Genomic DNA, 15,763 nt, shown 5'->3' on the forward strand with positions numbered 1-15,763 from the left:
TCTCTTGCAGAGACTTCCAACAGAAATATCTGCCCTTAGGATGTGGGACTTTGTCAGATGAGCAGCACTGGCTCCCCAGCCCAACATTCAGCAGAAGATTGGAAAGGTAAGGATCAGAAGGAAGATAGAATGAGGATGTGTGAGCTAGCAGTGCATCTCATGCCTGATAGGGGCTGGCCTCCTGCTGCAGCCACCGTGGGAAATCCCTACCAGCAGTAACAGCGTCCCCAGAACGCTGCACGGAGAAACAGAGCAGCGAAAAGCCGAGTAGGTGGCAAAAGTAGGGAGACCTGCACTCAGGGATTGGGTGTGGGATCTACCTTCGAGACCCGCAGCAGTGCCGTGGTCGCCTTTCGGCCGCTGGCACCCAAAGCGGCGGGAGGCAGAGCGAGAGCTCGGCTGCCTCCCCGCTACAGCTTGGCGGCTCGACACCTTCAGACCCTTGCTGAAGGGCTTCAGACCTGGGAGACCTCTCGCTGCTCTGTCTCCAGGTCGCGTCCATAGAACAGTAAAAGCCCTGTGGGCGCAATGCCGTGGCAGGTGCCACCACGGTCCCGCCGGGCGGGGAGGACGGCAGCGGGACCCTGTGCCCAGGGCCTGCGCCTCCCGCTCGCCCCCTCCTCAAGATGGAGACGCGGCATCCCCTCGCCTTGCCGCCGGCAGGAACCCCTCCGACTCCCTCTAGGGATGGAGCTGGACCGACCCCACCTCCCCGCCCGGGGCCGCCTCGCAGCCCTCCCCGCCGTGCCCAGGGCTGCCCACAGGTGCGGCCCGCTGCTGCCGCGGCGGCGGGCGGTGCGTGCCCGGCGGGGCTGTGGGCAGCGATCCTGCGCGGAACGCGGCGGCCGCCCCTCGGCAGCGGCGTGAGGGAAGGCGCCTGCTCCTGAGTCAGCAGCGGCGAGGAGGAGGTGGCGGCACCTCCCAGCCCGGCCCCGCTCCGGCCCCACGCCCGCTCCCGGCGCCCAGCACCCGCGGGAGGGAGCGAGGAGGGGCGGCGGGGCGGCGCCGGCTCCCGCCCTCCGCTAGGTAGGGTCGCCAGGAGATGGGATCGCCGCGGCCTGGGCGAGGGGCGGAAAGTGCAGCCGGTGCTCCGGGCGAGGCGCTCCGCAGCTGAGCGCTGGGCGGCCGCCCTCGGCTCCCGGCGGAGCGCAGCCCGGGCTCCGCGGGAAGGAGCTGGGAACGCCGGGCTGGAAGGCTGCGGGACAGCGGCAGCGGTGAGCCACCCGGTCTTCCAGGGAGTTCTTCACTCCTTGACTCCCCCGTCTGCGTGAGGCAAAGTGTGTATTCTGTGCGACCTGCTAGGCCGGTAGCGTGGGGAGATACAACAGTGGGCTGCTTTAGGGAAATGTGTGTGCGTGTTGGCAGATAGATGCATTTATTTATGTATGAAGGATCAGTTTTGATAGCATATTTCCTAGGTATTCATGTGCATTTAGCTATGTGAATTCGAGATCAGAAATCATAGCTTTATGTTGTTCTCTGTGTGTTTGTATATATTGATATTTATGTATCCAAGGAATGTAAGAATATTGCTCTCACGAAGCTGCCCTCCAGTCTTCTGTCAAAGTATGTTTTTGTTACAGCCCAGACGTGTATTTATGTGCCTGCTGAGAATGGTGCTAATGTGTAGTATGTGAAAGGCTTTGTTAGATTGCATTCTGAGCAGTAGGACAGAGCTTAAACGGGAGAAAGTGCTATGTGTGATTTTTATATCACTGCAGTTTTGGGTGTTATCTGCATGATGGTTGCTATACAGAAACATTTCCATCCTTCTCCTGACCCCCTTCAAGCGCCTATTGCAGAATAGTCAGATAGTTGAGGGAACAAAATGAAAGGCAAACTGTTTTGCCCTCTGTTCCTCCCTTATCTGTTTATACTGCAGGAGCACTCTCATGTTCCTCACACTGACTGCATGACAAGACAGTGCAGTTGATGTATTAAACTCTTTGGGGTAGGTTCTCTCTCTCTTTTTGCCTTTGCAATGTCTTGTAGTTGGAGACTGATCCTCAGCCACACAATTCTGAGAAATGTAAGTATCATGTAAGTGTCCTTGTGTTATACAAAATTTGACTGTTGCAGTTGATATTTCACAGTTAGACATTGTGTTGAGCCAAATTTGAATCTCTAAAAAACAGAGTTAACAGATAATACTGTCTATACTAATTTTGGTAGCTTAGATAATGGGAGGGGAGCTGCTCAGCATGTTGTAGGTCTGAGTGGTGCAGGTAAGGTGAGAGTGGTGTGTACAAGCTTCTTGGGCTGATGCTTTTCGCTAAGCACAAGGTAGTGGAGAATGCAGTATAGCCTGGACTTTACATTGTTTAAGATAAGTGGAATCATGACCATGGTGGTCTGTCGAGGATGCTGTGCGCAGGGATTGCTTGCCCAGCTTAGTCTTTTCCCCACCATGTCGTTTGGGGAATACTGTGGTGGAGGGCTGAAGGAGTACTTCTGAAAACTTCAGATTCCACTGAGAACACATGCAACTATTAATCTGTTTCATCTTCACTAGCTGTGTATCAGTGAGCTGTAACAAACTGCATGAGGTGACAAAGTTGTGGTGACCTGGAGATGCTGTAGTTTGGTTCAGCTTTGCATTGTGTTGACCTCTCACCACTTTGGTTTTGGATGCTGTCTGAGCTGGCTGCTAATTTCAGTGGCATGAAGATGGAGGAGTTACCATGGGCAGGTTTCTGAACCTGCTAGTGAAATCTCCATCAGGAATGCTTTAAAAACAGTTTATTCGCTCTCCTACCCATGTGCAAAGACACAATATCTGTTTCAGGTGGAGTCTTTCTAAACCTTCCCAGCTGTACTTTCTGCAATGTTGGAAAAGGCTTTCTGTGGGCTTCCACACATACCAGTGGTACAGATTTGCTTACGGATCTTTTGTTTAGTGTGTGGGAAAGGTTTATGTATGCTAGTTTTGATATGTAAGTATGTGAGGTACTAAATGTATATCCTTAATGGAAAACCAGTGATTAAAGGTAGAGCTGTGAACAAGTGCTGCATATCCAGCAGTCTCCAATTTCAGGACAGTGGAGAAGGCAAAAACCATTGTAATGGATATTGTACCCATAGGGAGAAATCTTTCCTACTGTCAGGCTGTTAGCTTTCAATTTCTGCCACAAGGTATCTTTCTGTACAAATTTATAATCTAATTTAACAGCAGATATAGTTGCTTTCCCATTTAAGCATCTAATCTCTTCCTGAATGATGCCAGGGTATGACCACTGAGTATTTTTCAGGATGATGTGATTTTTTACTGAGCAGATTGGAATTGAGTCAGTCCAGTTGGTGATAATATAAATGTTGTAAGGCTAATGCCAGTTTTCAGGCTAGTTAACCTTGATGAAGAGACAGTTCAAAGGTTATTTCCTATCATAATGTATTTTCTTTGATGAATCTGTTCTCTGTACAGTTTGTTAATTACTTTGCATGTTGCAAGGAGTTCCCCTCATAAAATACAGATGGATTTTAGAGAAGTAAAATGTACTCAGTTATCTGAGATTGGGCTCCAGAAGTTTGCATCTGAGGGGAGCCTGTGTGTGCACATGTTCTTTAGCTGTTTATTACAAGCAAGTGATTTCTTGAACAGGAGAGTTAATTAAATTTCTGTAAAGTTGTGTATTGAGGTCAAAACCTGATTTTTTTCATTGTCTTTCCCTGTATCTCTGCATTTTTTTGCCACGCTGCTTCCTCTTTCCACCGACTGGACTGATTTCACAACACATGGGCTACCATTTTCAATTATGGAAACTGGATGGCACATTGTATGAGGTTTGAGCCTAAAGATGTTCAAATTGCAGTTTTGTTTTCTCTGGCCTAGCTTATTTTACAAAAGTCATGAGAATTTAATTACCTTCTGGTAATCAGTTCTTCTCTGGTTGAAATCAATGAGTGGCTTAAAGGCTACATAAGTGAAAAAAATCTTTCAGACAAGATTTTTCTCCACAGGGCAGCAGACTAACAATGGGCATAAAAACTTGCCTTTTTCATGTGGGTCAAAAGACTTCCCCATGTCTAGAAATAGATTTGCAGCATCCAACTGCTCTAAAGCTCTTTTCTTGAAGGTGATAAAATAATGAGACAAATGGAGAGAATGTTTGTGTACTTGATCTGAAAGACTGGGGCTTTTCTGGCTATCTGCTGCTGTATCCATGCCCCTTATGCAAACTTTTTTCTTGCAGTGTGTGTTATTTTATCTCAGGCAGTCACTAAGTTCAGTAGTCTAATCTCAGAAATGGTTAATTAATTTAGTTGATGTTAATACTTATATTTCTTGATCCAGTCTCTGCCAATCAATCTGTATAGAGCTTGCAAAGCTTTCATAAATCAGATGCACCTCTAAGTCTGGTTTTATCACACCATAGCATGGTACAAAAAACATTACCTAACATCCTAGTACATCCATTTGACTTCAAGTGTCAGACTGTCATTTCTCCTACTGTATGGTGCTTTGTTCATTAATGAAGGTAGTATTTATCACCTGAAGGCCATAAATCAAAAAGCTTGAATCTCCTGCAAGGGAAGTGGGTTCAGAGAACTTCTACAGTAAAACTTTAATTTTACTGCAGTAGTTTTGCATTGTCTTTTTTCACAGTGTTTGCCTTGTGAGTGCTATTAGTGCTGGAGTGTCAAAGTAAAATGTAGTCATTAATTTAAGTGCAACAAATTGCTCTAGACAGTAACATAGATGTTTTTGCAACTCTTTCTGTAGCTAGTGTTGCTTTGGCTGAGGTTACAACTTGGGTTTTTTTGAGACATCCTCATGTTTTATGTGACAGCTGTCCTCTACATTTCAGAGATAGAAAGTGTCTGCCATTTCCTTTGAAGTGTGATCATCTCTGTATTCAGCACTTCTGAGATCAGTGTCTGGGGTTCCTGCATAGTATGTTTGAAAATTTGGCCACCAGTCTGCAAATACTAGTTTGATGCTTAGGTAGAGATCATGTTACAAGAAGAGTAATTTTTCTATTTTGATTTTTTTTTTTAAGTATTAGATACTAAATATCAGAATTATCAATTGCAACAGTTGAAGTTATCATAAATCCTAGCACTGATTTAAATGTGGTCATGACTTTGCCCCATGAAGTTTTTCTTAAAAAAAAATGGCAATAGTTAAAGTCTTGACCAATCTATGAAAACCATGAATCTTGTGGGTTTAAATTGTGGGATTTTTCTCTTCGGTAGAGAGAGGGTTTTTTCCCTACTGAAGACTGAGACTTTTTCAGTAATTACTGTAGTTCAGGAAATGGCACTTTAAGAAAATTTGTCAAAATCCTAAGAACTGCAATTTAATAATGGCATTTTGAATCAATTAATTTTTCCTTTTAATTTGAGGATGTAGAATGTAAGTGGAAAAAAATTGTTCTTAGTTGCAGCTCAATGCTATAGCAAAGCTTTTCATAGTTTTAATATAGTCATTTTTGACCTCGAGCAAGTGCAAAATAAATACATTCTTGTGTTCTCTGCAATTATGTGATCCAGATTAAACTATCCATGGGAGAATCTTTCTTGCACCTCTCCTTTTAATTTCCTCAAGTTTCTCCAGAAGCATCAGCCTGCGCTGGCAAATTGTCCCTGAGCTGCACAGAGATGCCTCAGTACCAAGCTGGAGCCTGCTGTGCAGTGCAGCCTGCTGTGTGTAATTGCTGTCTACCAGAATGGCACTTGAAGGAACCAGGCAGTCGACTGAGACCACACAACTTTGTCACACAGGCCTTCAGTCACCAGTTGGGCAGCAGCAAATTTGGATTATGCAAACTAAAGAAGATTTCTACCACCTTCTCTGCAGTTGTACGTGTCTTTTTGCAGGCAGTTTGCTAAATCTGATTTTGCTTTTTCCATCCAAAGCTCAAAAGCGATGTTATGTACACCCATTGAATAGTTTTCTTCTGTCACCTGTTTTCCTGTTGGGAAAAAAGTATTTCAGTACGAGAAGATAGATAGATAGATAGATAGATAGATAGATAGATAGATAGATAGATTCATTCTGAACTACTCTTCGTGAAAGGCTAATGACAGGCTAGATGAAAATCCAGAGGATTATGCAAGGTTGCTTTACCTCTGCTGTGAAGGCACAAGATACCATCTTGTTCCTTCAAGCTGTTCCTTTATGGGTCTCACTTAATTTTCATCGTGGAGTACATATTTGAAGATTGCCTCACTTATCAGTTCTCTCTGTCCTCTATGTCCTTGTGAAAGTGGAAAACAAATGGAAACTGACTATAATGGTATAGAGGAGCTGTCCAACAGTTTGACTGCCTTCTGAAGAGAGGTATTTTGATGTGTCTGGCCTGTTGAGGGGAGAGAAAGGCTCTCAGGTGTTAACTGATCTCACTCTTTGCTATTAATTTTCCTAAGGGTTAGTTTTTGATTAGCGTTCCCTCCTTGCTGGGCTGTCTGACCTCAGGGCTATGCAAATGTCTGTATTGAAGATTAAGTAGTAACAATCGTGAAACATGTCAATCCTGACACTAATTATGGTGTTTTTATACCTTAGCAGAGTAGCTCCACCATTCATTGGTGGGTTCAGAATATTTTCTTCCTTGTCAATAGCTCTTCACCCCATATACCCCTGCTAACCCTCTCAGCTTTAGCATTTCCTCTATTGTTTGCACTCTCCACCCCAGTTGTAATGAGGGAAATCTTGTAGCAGATTTCCTGTGATCTTGTATAATAAAATTGCTCCTTCTGTGCAGGACTGCTCTTTTCTCTTTGTCTGGCTGTTTGGTGTCACTTAGCAGTTGACAGAGCTGTGGTTACCAGTGGAGCTATTTGAGCACATATCCAATCCAGCTGAACATGGGAGAACATATTCAGCTATTCAGTTTGTTGTTCTATCACCATTACCTTGCTGTTTGTGTCCTGGACCTGACTGAGGAAATTGATTCAGAGTTGGGATGTAATACCAATCTAATGTCAGCCTTCACTAAGACCTGTGGGAGACCCTGTTAATAAAGCAGAGAGACATTTGCAATTATAGTTATATCCTGCAGCTGCAATAACATTCCATCAGAAGTCATGGTTTTGTTTTCAAGTATAGGTACAATAGTTAGCAAATTGTGTGAGAGGAAGGTGACTTTGCACAGGTCATAAGCATTGATGACTCTGCAATACCTTCCACATCTGCTGAAGGGCTTGAAAATTATCTATTTAGATGCCTAACTTGTGGCAATTTTCATGATGTGTGTTCAGGCAACACATATTATTGTTAGAAGTCCTAGCTGCTGCATGTGTCCTGAGTATTTCTCTCTGTTACTAGGGACAAATGCTACTGGCATGAAGTTTAATTTTCTTTCCTTCTCCAGTATTTATGCAATGTTAATGCTCAGCTATTAAGTAACTTTCTCAGGTACTAATGCAGGTACCATAACTTATAAAATAACTAATTTTAATTCTTCATGAGAGGTGGATTTCCTGAAGGATTGTTTTGTACTACATTTAATAGAAAGGCTGACAAATATGTGTGTATGTGTGTGTGTGTTTATGCATATAGACACTTTCATTAAGTGTGGTTATATGTTCATGTACTTAGCCAGGCTGCTTTATAAAGGAAATGCTGTCAGTTCAAAACTAGGGATTTGCTTTACTGTGGCTTGAGTTTTGGATGCTGTTTCAGTATTTCTTTTGGCATGTTCCCTAGCTGTGCTGGTGACCAGAAGGGCAAGGAGGCAAGGACCTCCTGCCTGCCTTTCTCACTGATGCCAGTGTGGCTGGGCCCAGTGTTCAGGCCCCTCATTCTCCTGGAGGTTTCTGCTGCCAGGCAGTGCTCTCTGACTGCCTTCATGGCACCATTTGTCCCTGTCTCTGATTTTGTTGGCATGCAGGGATTCTGCTACACCTTCTGAGGAGCACCAGCATACTACCTTATGCTCTCTTTGCAGTTCCACAGCTGAAGGATTTGAATGTATTCCCAGACACAGGTAATTCAGTCTGTACACGTTCTTACTGCTAATGGCCCTGGCCTAATTATGTGTAGGAAATGGCAATATAATTCTGCTTGGCTGACCCCTTTCTCTCTCTATGGGAGAAAATTACTTGAATCTGCCTTAAAGTTAAGGTGAACCAAAATGCAGAGTGAGATTTGACGTGGAGGAGAAGAGGAATATGGAGGTAATTCCTTTCCTTGGAAATCTGTTGTAGTTCACGTGTTAGCTAATAAAAGATGTGGTCCTGATCAGCAGCTGCGAATGTTTAAAAGGTCATGGAGTCAAAATGTTTGTATAGAGGGATCAGTTCGGACTTTTCTCTTATCCTGTTGCATTGAGCACTGTCAAAAGCTGCCAGCTGGAACAGAAAAACACAGTTTTCAGAGTAAGGCAGTATATGTATAATACATACCTGTTTTGACCATACCAGCTGCTCAAGGTTGCCATCCCTTTTCTAGCTAAGAGTGCAAGTCAGACTTGAACTTTTAAGAGCCAAGAAATGCCAAAGTAATTACCAGCAATGCTATCTGCTTGTGTTGCTGTAAAAATAACAGGCTTTGTGTTATCTGTGAAGGATAGAGATTCAGCTAGCAAAATAATCTTGTGGCCTTAGTTATTTTTAATTGATGGGATCTCAGGGCTGGCCACCTAAAATTTTAATGTGTCTTGTGTTTGTGTGATGAAACTTGCACTTATGTGGAACAGAAAAGTATCATGGGGAAGATAAGAGGAGCATTGCAAGCACACACTGCAGCACTGTTTGCTGTTTTAACAGTTTAAGAAGGCACACAGTGTCTGGTAGCTTTGTTCTCATCTGTGGGTCAGAAGCTGTGCACTGAATTGTGACTGGGTGTGCTTTGTGTCTGAGCTTGATCCTAATATCAGGAAGCACAAGCTAGTGCTGCAGTGAATGTGAGCTCTTTTATTATGTGGAAATTAAACATCAATAGATGTGGAGCCACAATGGAGCATGGGAGGACACAGTGCTGCTTTTGTGCATTCACTGTATCCTCCCATGGTGTGTCCCATCAGGATTCAGTGAAGATTGTACATGTGGTCCAAAGTCTAGCATTTTGCAGCTTTGTTAAGTCATGTTTTCTTAATATAAATTGAAAAAAAAGCCAAAACAAACAAACAAAAAAACCCTAAAAATTCACAAACAAACAACTACAACATAAACCAAACAAAATCCAAACAAACAAACAAAAACCCAAAACAACCAGCCAAATCCATGCCCATTTGCTTCAGGAACTTTTGTTTCTGAACCTGGGACAAGTAACATTGAAAAAGTCTAGATAGTTTGCACCATTTCTCAGTGTTTTTCTTAGTGTTGCTAAAATGTGGTCTCTCATGTCAGTGTTGCTATTATGTGGACTCCTCAGGAAACTGTTCTATGGTAAAAAGAAGCTGCTACTTGTCTCTTTTTAGTGGCAGTGAGATTGTAGAGTTGGCCTTGCAGAGGAAAAGACCTGTAAAATAAATAAAATATTTTTCTGCCTCTGGTTGTGGTTAATTTTTACCTTGTGATGTTTTGATACCAAGCCTGATGCATTTTTCCTTAGGCTAAAGAATTAAAAGTCTCTCTTAGGCATCTGGTCCATTTGGCTGCTTCTGGGAATGGGTGAAGGTTACAGCAAATGCACAGTTTCTCAAAAACCTTTATCTGCTGTAGTAAGTTCTTCTGCAAATTTTGATTTTTTTTTTTTTTTTTTTGTGGCTAACAACTTTTCCAAGTCTAGAAGGATTTCCATAGAAACAAGAAAAAGACTGTATGTGAAATTGTGATCTTACCATAATAATCTCTTCTCTCCCTCAAGGATGAAGTACTTGGGGTTTGTGCTAATAAGATGGGGATATTTAGTAGGAACATAGCATAATTCTGCTACTGTGTTTTTTTCTCAAAATCCACAGGAACATTTCAAAAACCACTGAAAGATGAAGCCTGTAAAAATTATATGCTCTGTACATCTCTTTGGTTTAGTTTGAGTGTCTGAAATAAAGCACCAAATAAAAATAATCACTTTGAGTAATGTGTTAGAATAAATGTACATGGGCAAGTGTATGCTGCTGCATTCAGCTTAAGGAAAGGCTAAAGAAGTCATCTCTCTTCATCTGGAGATCCCTGTCTGCAAAACTAAGGTCTGGATAAATAGACTTTCTCATGGTGAGGGTGACCATATACTGGCAGATTGTCCAGGAAGGTTGTGGAGTCTCCATCCTCAGAGGTACTGGATCTGTCTGGACGTGGTCCTTGGAAGCCAACTCCAGGCTACCCCACTTGAGCTGAGGGGTGTGGATAAGGTATCTTACAGAAGTCCCTTCTAACCTCAACCATTCTGTGCATGGGTTGTGTTAATCTCCATAGTGTATTTCAGCGTGAAATTAAGCAATTCCATTCACTTCACCTTTGCAGTGAAATCAAAATACAAGGCTCCATGTTGTGGGACCTTCAGGACTGACACTTTCCCTCTTGTGCAAAAGTGCTCATTTCTCTTCAGTTGCCAGTGATCCTGTACCCTGACCCTGCTCAGTGGCTATTTCAGTGGCTGCATAAGTGTATCATTTAGAATGACTTGGCTTAAAGAAAATAAGAACTTTTGGTCTTTTGTCTGCTACAAAACTGAATAAGGCTATAGTTGATGGAAGGTCAGAGGAGCAATTAGGTAATGTAAGAAAGCAAAAAATGGCCCTGTGCTGAAAATTTTGTATCAGAGAAGTAGTACCTGGAAGCATCCAGACAACCTTTTGCTCTTTCCCAGGTCAAGCCTTACTAAATTTGCTACAGAGGAGCACAGCTCCTCTGGCAGGAATTGCTTCCTGAGAGAACATCTAACTACAGATATTAAAATAGCATCATCTTAGAAGCAGTATAATGTGTGTTTGTTTGGTATTTTGTTGTTTTGGGTTTGTTAATTTGGTTTTTTTGTGATCAGAGATAATTTTTCTAATTGTGCAGCATAGGAATAGTTTGGGAGACCAGCTTACTCCTCACTAAGGCAGCTGCCTTAAGAAGGGGATTTTGTTTTATGTTGGATAGAACAAAACAAGAAGTCAAGGATCAGGCTTTTGGAAAGTTAGTAAGAGTAAGAATAATGCAATGTCTAATATCAGACTTCATTATTTGGAAATACTTACTGTGACATGGGATTTCTGATTTAGTGAAGCAATGTAGAGTATGCTGAAATCACAATGCAAAATCCATTATATTTGGCAAAATGTAGCAGTGACAATATGCAGTTTTATCTGAATACCAATGTGATTCCCTTCACTGATTTCTATAATCCCAGCATCACAGCATCTTCTGTCAGTAGAATGGGACATGTGAGTTGGAGCTAGCTCAGGCCCATTGCTGTCTTTTAAACTTTTTTGTTTGTTGTTTAGTTTTTAAACTCTCTATTGGGTTAAGCGACCTGTTCTTGTTCACTTGGCTTGTGCTGGTCCAGCTTCCTCAGGGAGGCAGCCATACTCTTTAGTGAACTAACTGGGGGAAATATTTATTCCATCAGTTGATCCACTGAGTGTTTGATAGAACTCCTAACATCTAAAACAAACATCTGGTCCCTTTCGTCTTGAGATAAATACATGTCTTGCTTTGCAAAAGCAGTGGTCAGCCACAGAAGTGCAAGTTACAGATCAGAGTCCAGTTGTTTGTGTGACTTAGAGACATGCCACCTATAAAGGATCCCTTTTCAGAGAGCAAAAGTCCAACTACTGAGCTTCTAGGGTTTCTAATCTAGTTCAGTCAGCCCTGGCTTGTCTAAGTAACTTATTTTTCCTTTTGCAAGGGAAAAAACCTAGGCAGTTTTTCATCATATAAAATTGTGTGGCAAGGAACCTGCCAAGAGCAGTCAGTTAGCTGCATTTCTATCACATGTAGATAGAGGCAGCTGAAATATGAAAGTCATGTAATGAATGTGTGCTACTCTGCCTTGGAAAGGGCTGTTCACTGAAAAAAACACTACCTGTGTTTTCATTTACAGAAGTGTTTCTTGGTCAAGCATCCTTTTAGGATCCTTTATGTGGGGGGAGTTTGGCTAAACTGGTTTTTTTGTAGCATGAGTCTTGCATGAGTAATGTTGCTTTGAACTATTCATTCCTTACATCTGTTTGTTGCTCAGGATACCTTACTTGGAGAATTTAGTGTCCTGACAAGGAATGTCTGCCTAGAAATTCTGCTTGCATTGCCTTGATAGCTGGGAAAGAATAGCTTGAGCACTCAAAAGGTGACTTAACACTGCATGGATTTTAGCATGGAGAATGCTGTCTGTGATTCCTTGGTTAAAAGTACCTGCTAGTTTGAAGTCACAGCTAAACCAGGGTCTGGATAACTGCAGACAGAGCATTTGCGGGGTTTCAGGTACTGGAGGCCAAGAGTGCAAATATTTCTGAGGTGTTTCTGTATATCTAGAGAAAAAGATTTCCAGGTGGGTAACTTGTTCTGTATCTTCAGCATGCCTGATCTACTATGTCATCCATCAAGAAGTCAGGAAGTAATGATAAAGCCTGCATGTCACCTGTCTATTGTCTTTAACTGTGACATTCTAATTAATTCTAATTCTTATGCTCACATCTGACCTAATTTTTCCTGTGCTGTCTGTTTCAGTGCTTAATGGCCACAGCAGGGCACTAAACAGTATTAGAAAAAAACCCCAGCATTAAGACCTATATCTCCCACACCACTGGCTGAAAAAGCGGCTGTCACTGCCTTCCTGGTGCAGCATGGCATTTGGACCTGGTGTACTCTGCCTGTTCCTGTGGACAATAACAGGTAGGAATACTTCTCCTGTGTTTGAATCATCCAGACAGAACAAATGAGTTTAATACTCCTGGAGTGTGTGTACAGCTGTGAAATAAATATGAATAAGGCAAAAGTTGGGAAATCCTGTGATTCCTCAGTGCAAAAAGCTTTGGTAAGTTACAGCTTCGTAAGTTGCAATGGAGGAGGGCAGCTGTGAGTAGATGTTTGAAGCCAATTTCAGCAGGCTGTTTTGGGGAAGATGCATGGGACAAGAGTGGGTGGTGGGAGAGTTCAAAGAGTTTTCTCACTTTTTCACTTGCAGGAGAGCAATTGAAGAATAATGTGTTGCTTGCATTGTGAGCTACATTTTTGTTCTGAATTGTCATAAGGTGGTTTATATATGAGTAGCATGAGTGCACTGGTTCACATCTCTCACCTCATCATACTCTCTACAAACATATCTGTCCTTTCAAAAACAGGAAAGTCCTGTACATTTCTGCTTCAGCCACAGGAATAGGTAATTTTTTTCCATAACTAGAAAGATGAAGAATGATAGTTGATACTGCTTCTGTCAGAGAAAGACTTAATCTAATGCAGATAGTTTTGATATGGTAACTGAAGAAAAATATATTAAGAAGTGGAGTTTATTTCCTTATAAAAATATTGTTTGAATTCTGTCTCTGCTGGTACTGGTAGTATCCATATTAGCAGAAATTGAGAAATTGAGAAAATAATGCACTGCTGTCTGGCTCTTACTTCTTGTAATGTAAACAGAATGAGCTGTTTCATGAGGGAGAGACTTGATTAATTTGCTAAAGCTTAATTTGGCTGCTGAATTTGGAAAAGTTGGACTAAAGGAGATGGCTATTAGCCTAAGCTGAGGGGGGTAGTCTGAGCTTGTAGGTAGTGTTTGAGGTAATCATCATCACCATGAGGATCTCATAGTGCCAAGCTTTTTGAAGAGAACATGGAGCTGAGTTTTTGGTTGCTGTAATGAAGAAGTGTGCCTTTTGTAAATAGAATCCTCTCCTATGAGATACTGAGTACCTGCTGTAGGGTCTACACTAGCATCTATAGGAAAAAAAAAAATGCAGCAACTTCAGCAGAGGACAGTATTGTGCAGTAAATGCTGAAATTTGCCTGTAGAGAATGTCACAGTTTCATGCTTGTGATAATACTGTTAATTGTTAGCAGATTAGAACATCTTCCACACACATATAGGAAGTTATCTGTTTTTAATTGCAAATTTGCTATGCTCTCTTGGCTTATCTGAAAACAAGGCCATTGCTCTCAAAATGCTGGCTGTACTTCAAGCCTCTACCTGTATCTCAACTACCAGTTCACAGTGTTCAGAGGATAATATAACCTAATAGCTCATATTATTTTAATAAAAATGTTAGTATTTATTTCCATCTCAGTAATTCGCAGTATTTTTAATACAATTAATATTAATTTAAACTGGGAGGTTCCTTCCAATTTCCAGGATGTGTTTGCTACAATGTATCAGTAAATGCTTACCTCTTCTAAAGTCAAAAGGGCTTCTTTTTAGTGCTGGCTTTAAGGTGAATTGACTGGCACTCAGGAATTTGCTAGATGTTCATTCTGCAGGATTTTTTTGCCCATGAGCTTGTGCTTTTAAAGGTTATCTTTTCTTTAAAAAACCTCAGGTTATCTCAACACTTGTTTTAATTTAAGATAAGGAGAAGACTGACTTAATATAGGAAAGAAAGGCTTGATACTCCATCACTGAGAAAAGAGAGAAACAGCCTCACTGATGAATAATGTTGGAAGAATATTGAAAAATGTGCTCTGGTTCATTAAGAGAAATTGAGGTGGGCTGCTTTGTCCTGTTTAGGTGATGTTTGTTTAGTTTTATTTCGTGCATGATAGTTTTTGACTAATAGTGTTTTACTGCTTTTAATGAATGTGTGGGTTGACCTTTGCTGGCTGCCAGGCTCACAGCAAGTCACTCTATCTCTTCTCTTTCTCAGCAAGATAGGAGAGAAAAATAAGATTAAAAACTCCATGGACTGAGATTGAGATTGAGATTGAGACAGATCATGTCTCGTTCATGTACCAGTTACAGTCAAGAGCTGACAAAACTTGACTTAGTGAAATTTTTTTAATTTATTGTCAGTTAAGCAGAGCAGGATAATGAGAAGAACTATTATAAAACACCTTGCCCTCACTTCTCCCATCTTTCTGTATTCAACTTTACTTCCAATTATTCTTTCTTGAGCCCATGGCTCTTTCCCACAGGCTCACACTCTTCAAGAACTACACCACCTTTTCACATGAAGGTCCTTCAGGAACAAGCTGTTCCAGTGTGGATCCCCTGTGGGGTCACAGGTCCTGCTGGAAAATGTGTTTCTGTGTGGATTACTCTTCATGGGCTTGGGGTTCAGGCCAGGAGCCTGCTCAAGCCAGGAGTTTAAGCAAGGGTTCACAACTTCCTTCCGGGCTTACCCACCGGTTCAAGGTGGGGTCCTCCAAGGGCTTTAGGGGTGGGTATCTGCTGCAATGTGGATCTCCATGGACTGCAGCAGGACAATGAAGCAGTGAATCACCATGGTTTTTACCACAGCTGCAGGGGAATCCCTGCACTGGCACTGAAGCACCTCCTACCCCTTCTTCAGTGACCTTGCTGTGTACAAGATGGCTTTTCTCACATTTTCTTACTCCTCTCTCCTGCCTTCTGCACTTGTGCCAGACTTTTTGCCTCTTTGTAAAGCTTTATCACAGAGGAGCTGCCATCAACCATTTGGGTCAGCCTTAGCCAGTTGTGAGTCAGTCTTGTAACAGGTTCTGTCCTGACATGGGGCATTTTCTGGTGTCTTCTCACAAAGACATTCTGGCAGTCCATTTTCCCTCACCCTTACTACCAAGATGTGCCACATAAACCTAATTGATACAGATATCCATCACTGACTAATGTGCATGCCTCTCAGGAGGCTTGAGCTGAGTGTAGCAATGGGTATGAGTGGGTACCATGCCTCTGTCACTCAACATCTCATGCATTTTGGGTGATTGATTTCCAAAATCTCTGGATGCAGTTCCTAATTTATCCATATACATATTCCTTAGTGTGCTT

General features: G+C 42.1%; 1 protein-coding gene across 3 annotated transcripts in view; it reads left to right on the top strand.

Annotated features, from left to right (window-relative positions):
• The first annotated feature begins 885 nt into the window (after positions 1-885).
• KIAA0319 (KIAA0319 ortholog) overlaps positions 886-15,763 on the top strand; it is a 58,932-nt gene continuing 44,054 nt past the window's right edge. Inside the window, exons 1-2 of one of the 3 annotated variants that reach the window (XM_014275848.3) lie at positions 886-1,026; positions 12,538-12,702. In XM_014275848.3, the coding sequence (XP_014131323.1) occupies positions 12,654-12,702 (49 nt within the window). In that variant the 5' untranslated portion in view covers positions 886-1,026; positions 12,538-12,653. Of the gene's footprint in view, positions 1,027-1,073; positions 1,278-12,537; positions 12,703-15,763 lie in introns of those variants that run through there. The other 2 variants (XM_026790228.2, XM_005481781.4) reach the window with 2 other exon arrangements.

This window comes from Zonotrichia albicollis, chromosome 1 (genome assembly GCF_047830755.1).
Source record: "Zonotrichia albicollis isolate bZonAlb1 chromosome 1, bZonAlb1.hap1, whole genome shotgun sequence".
Lineage (NCBI taxonomy): Eukaryota > Metazoa > Chordata > Aves > Passeriformes > Passerellidae > Zonotrichia > Zonotrichia albicollis.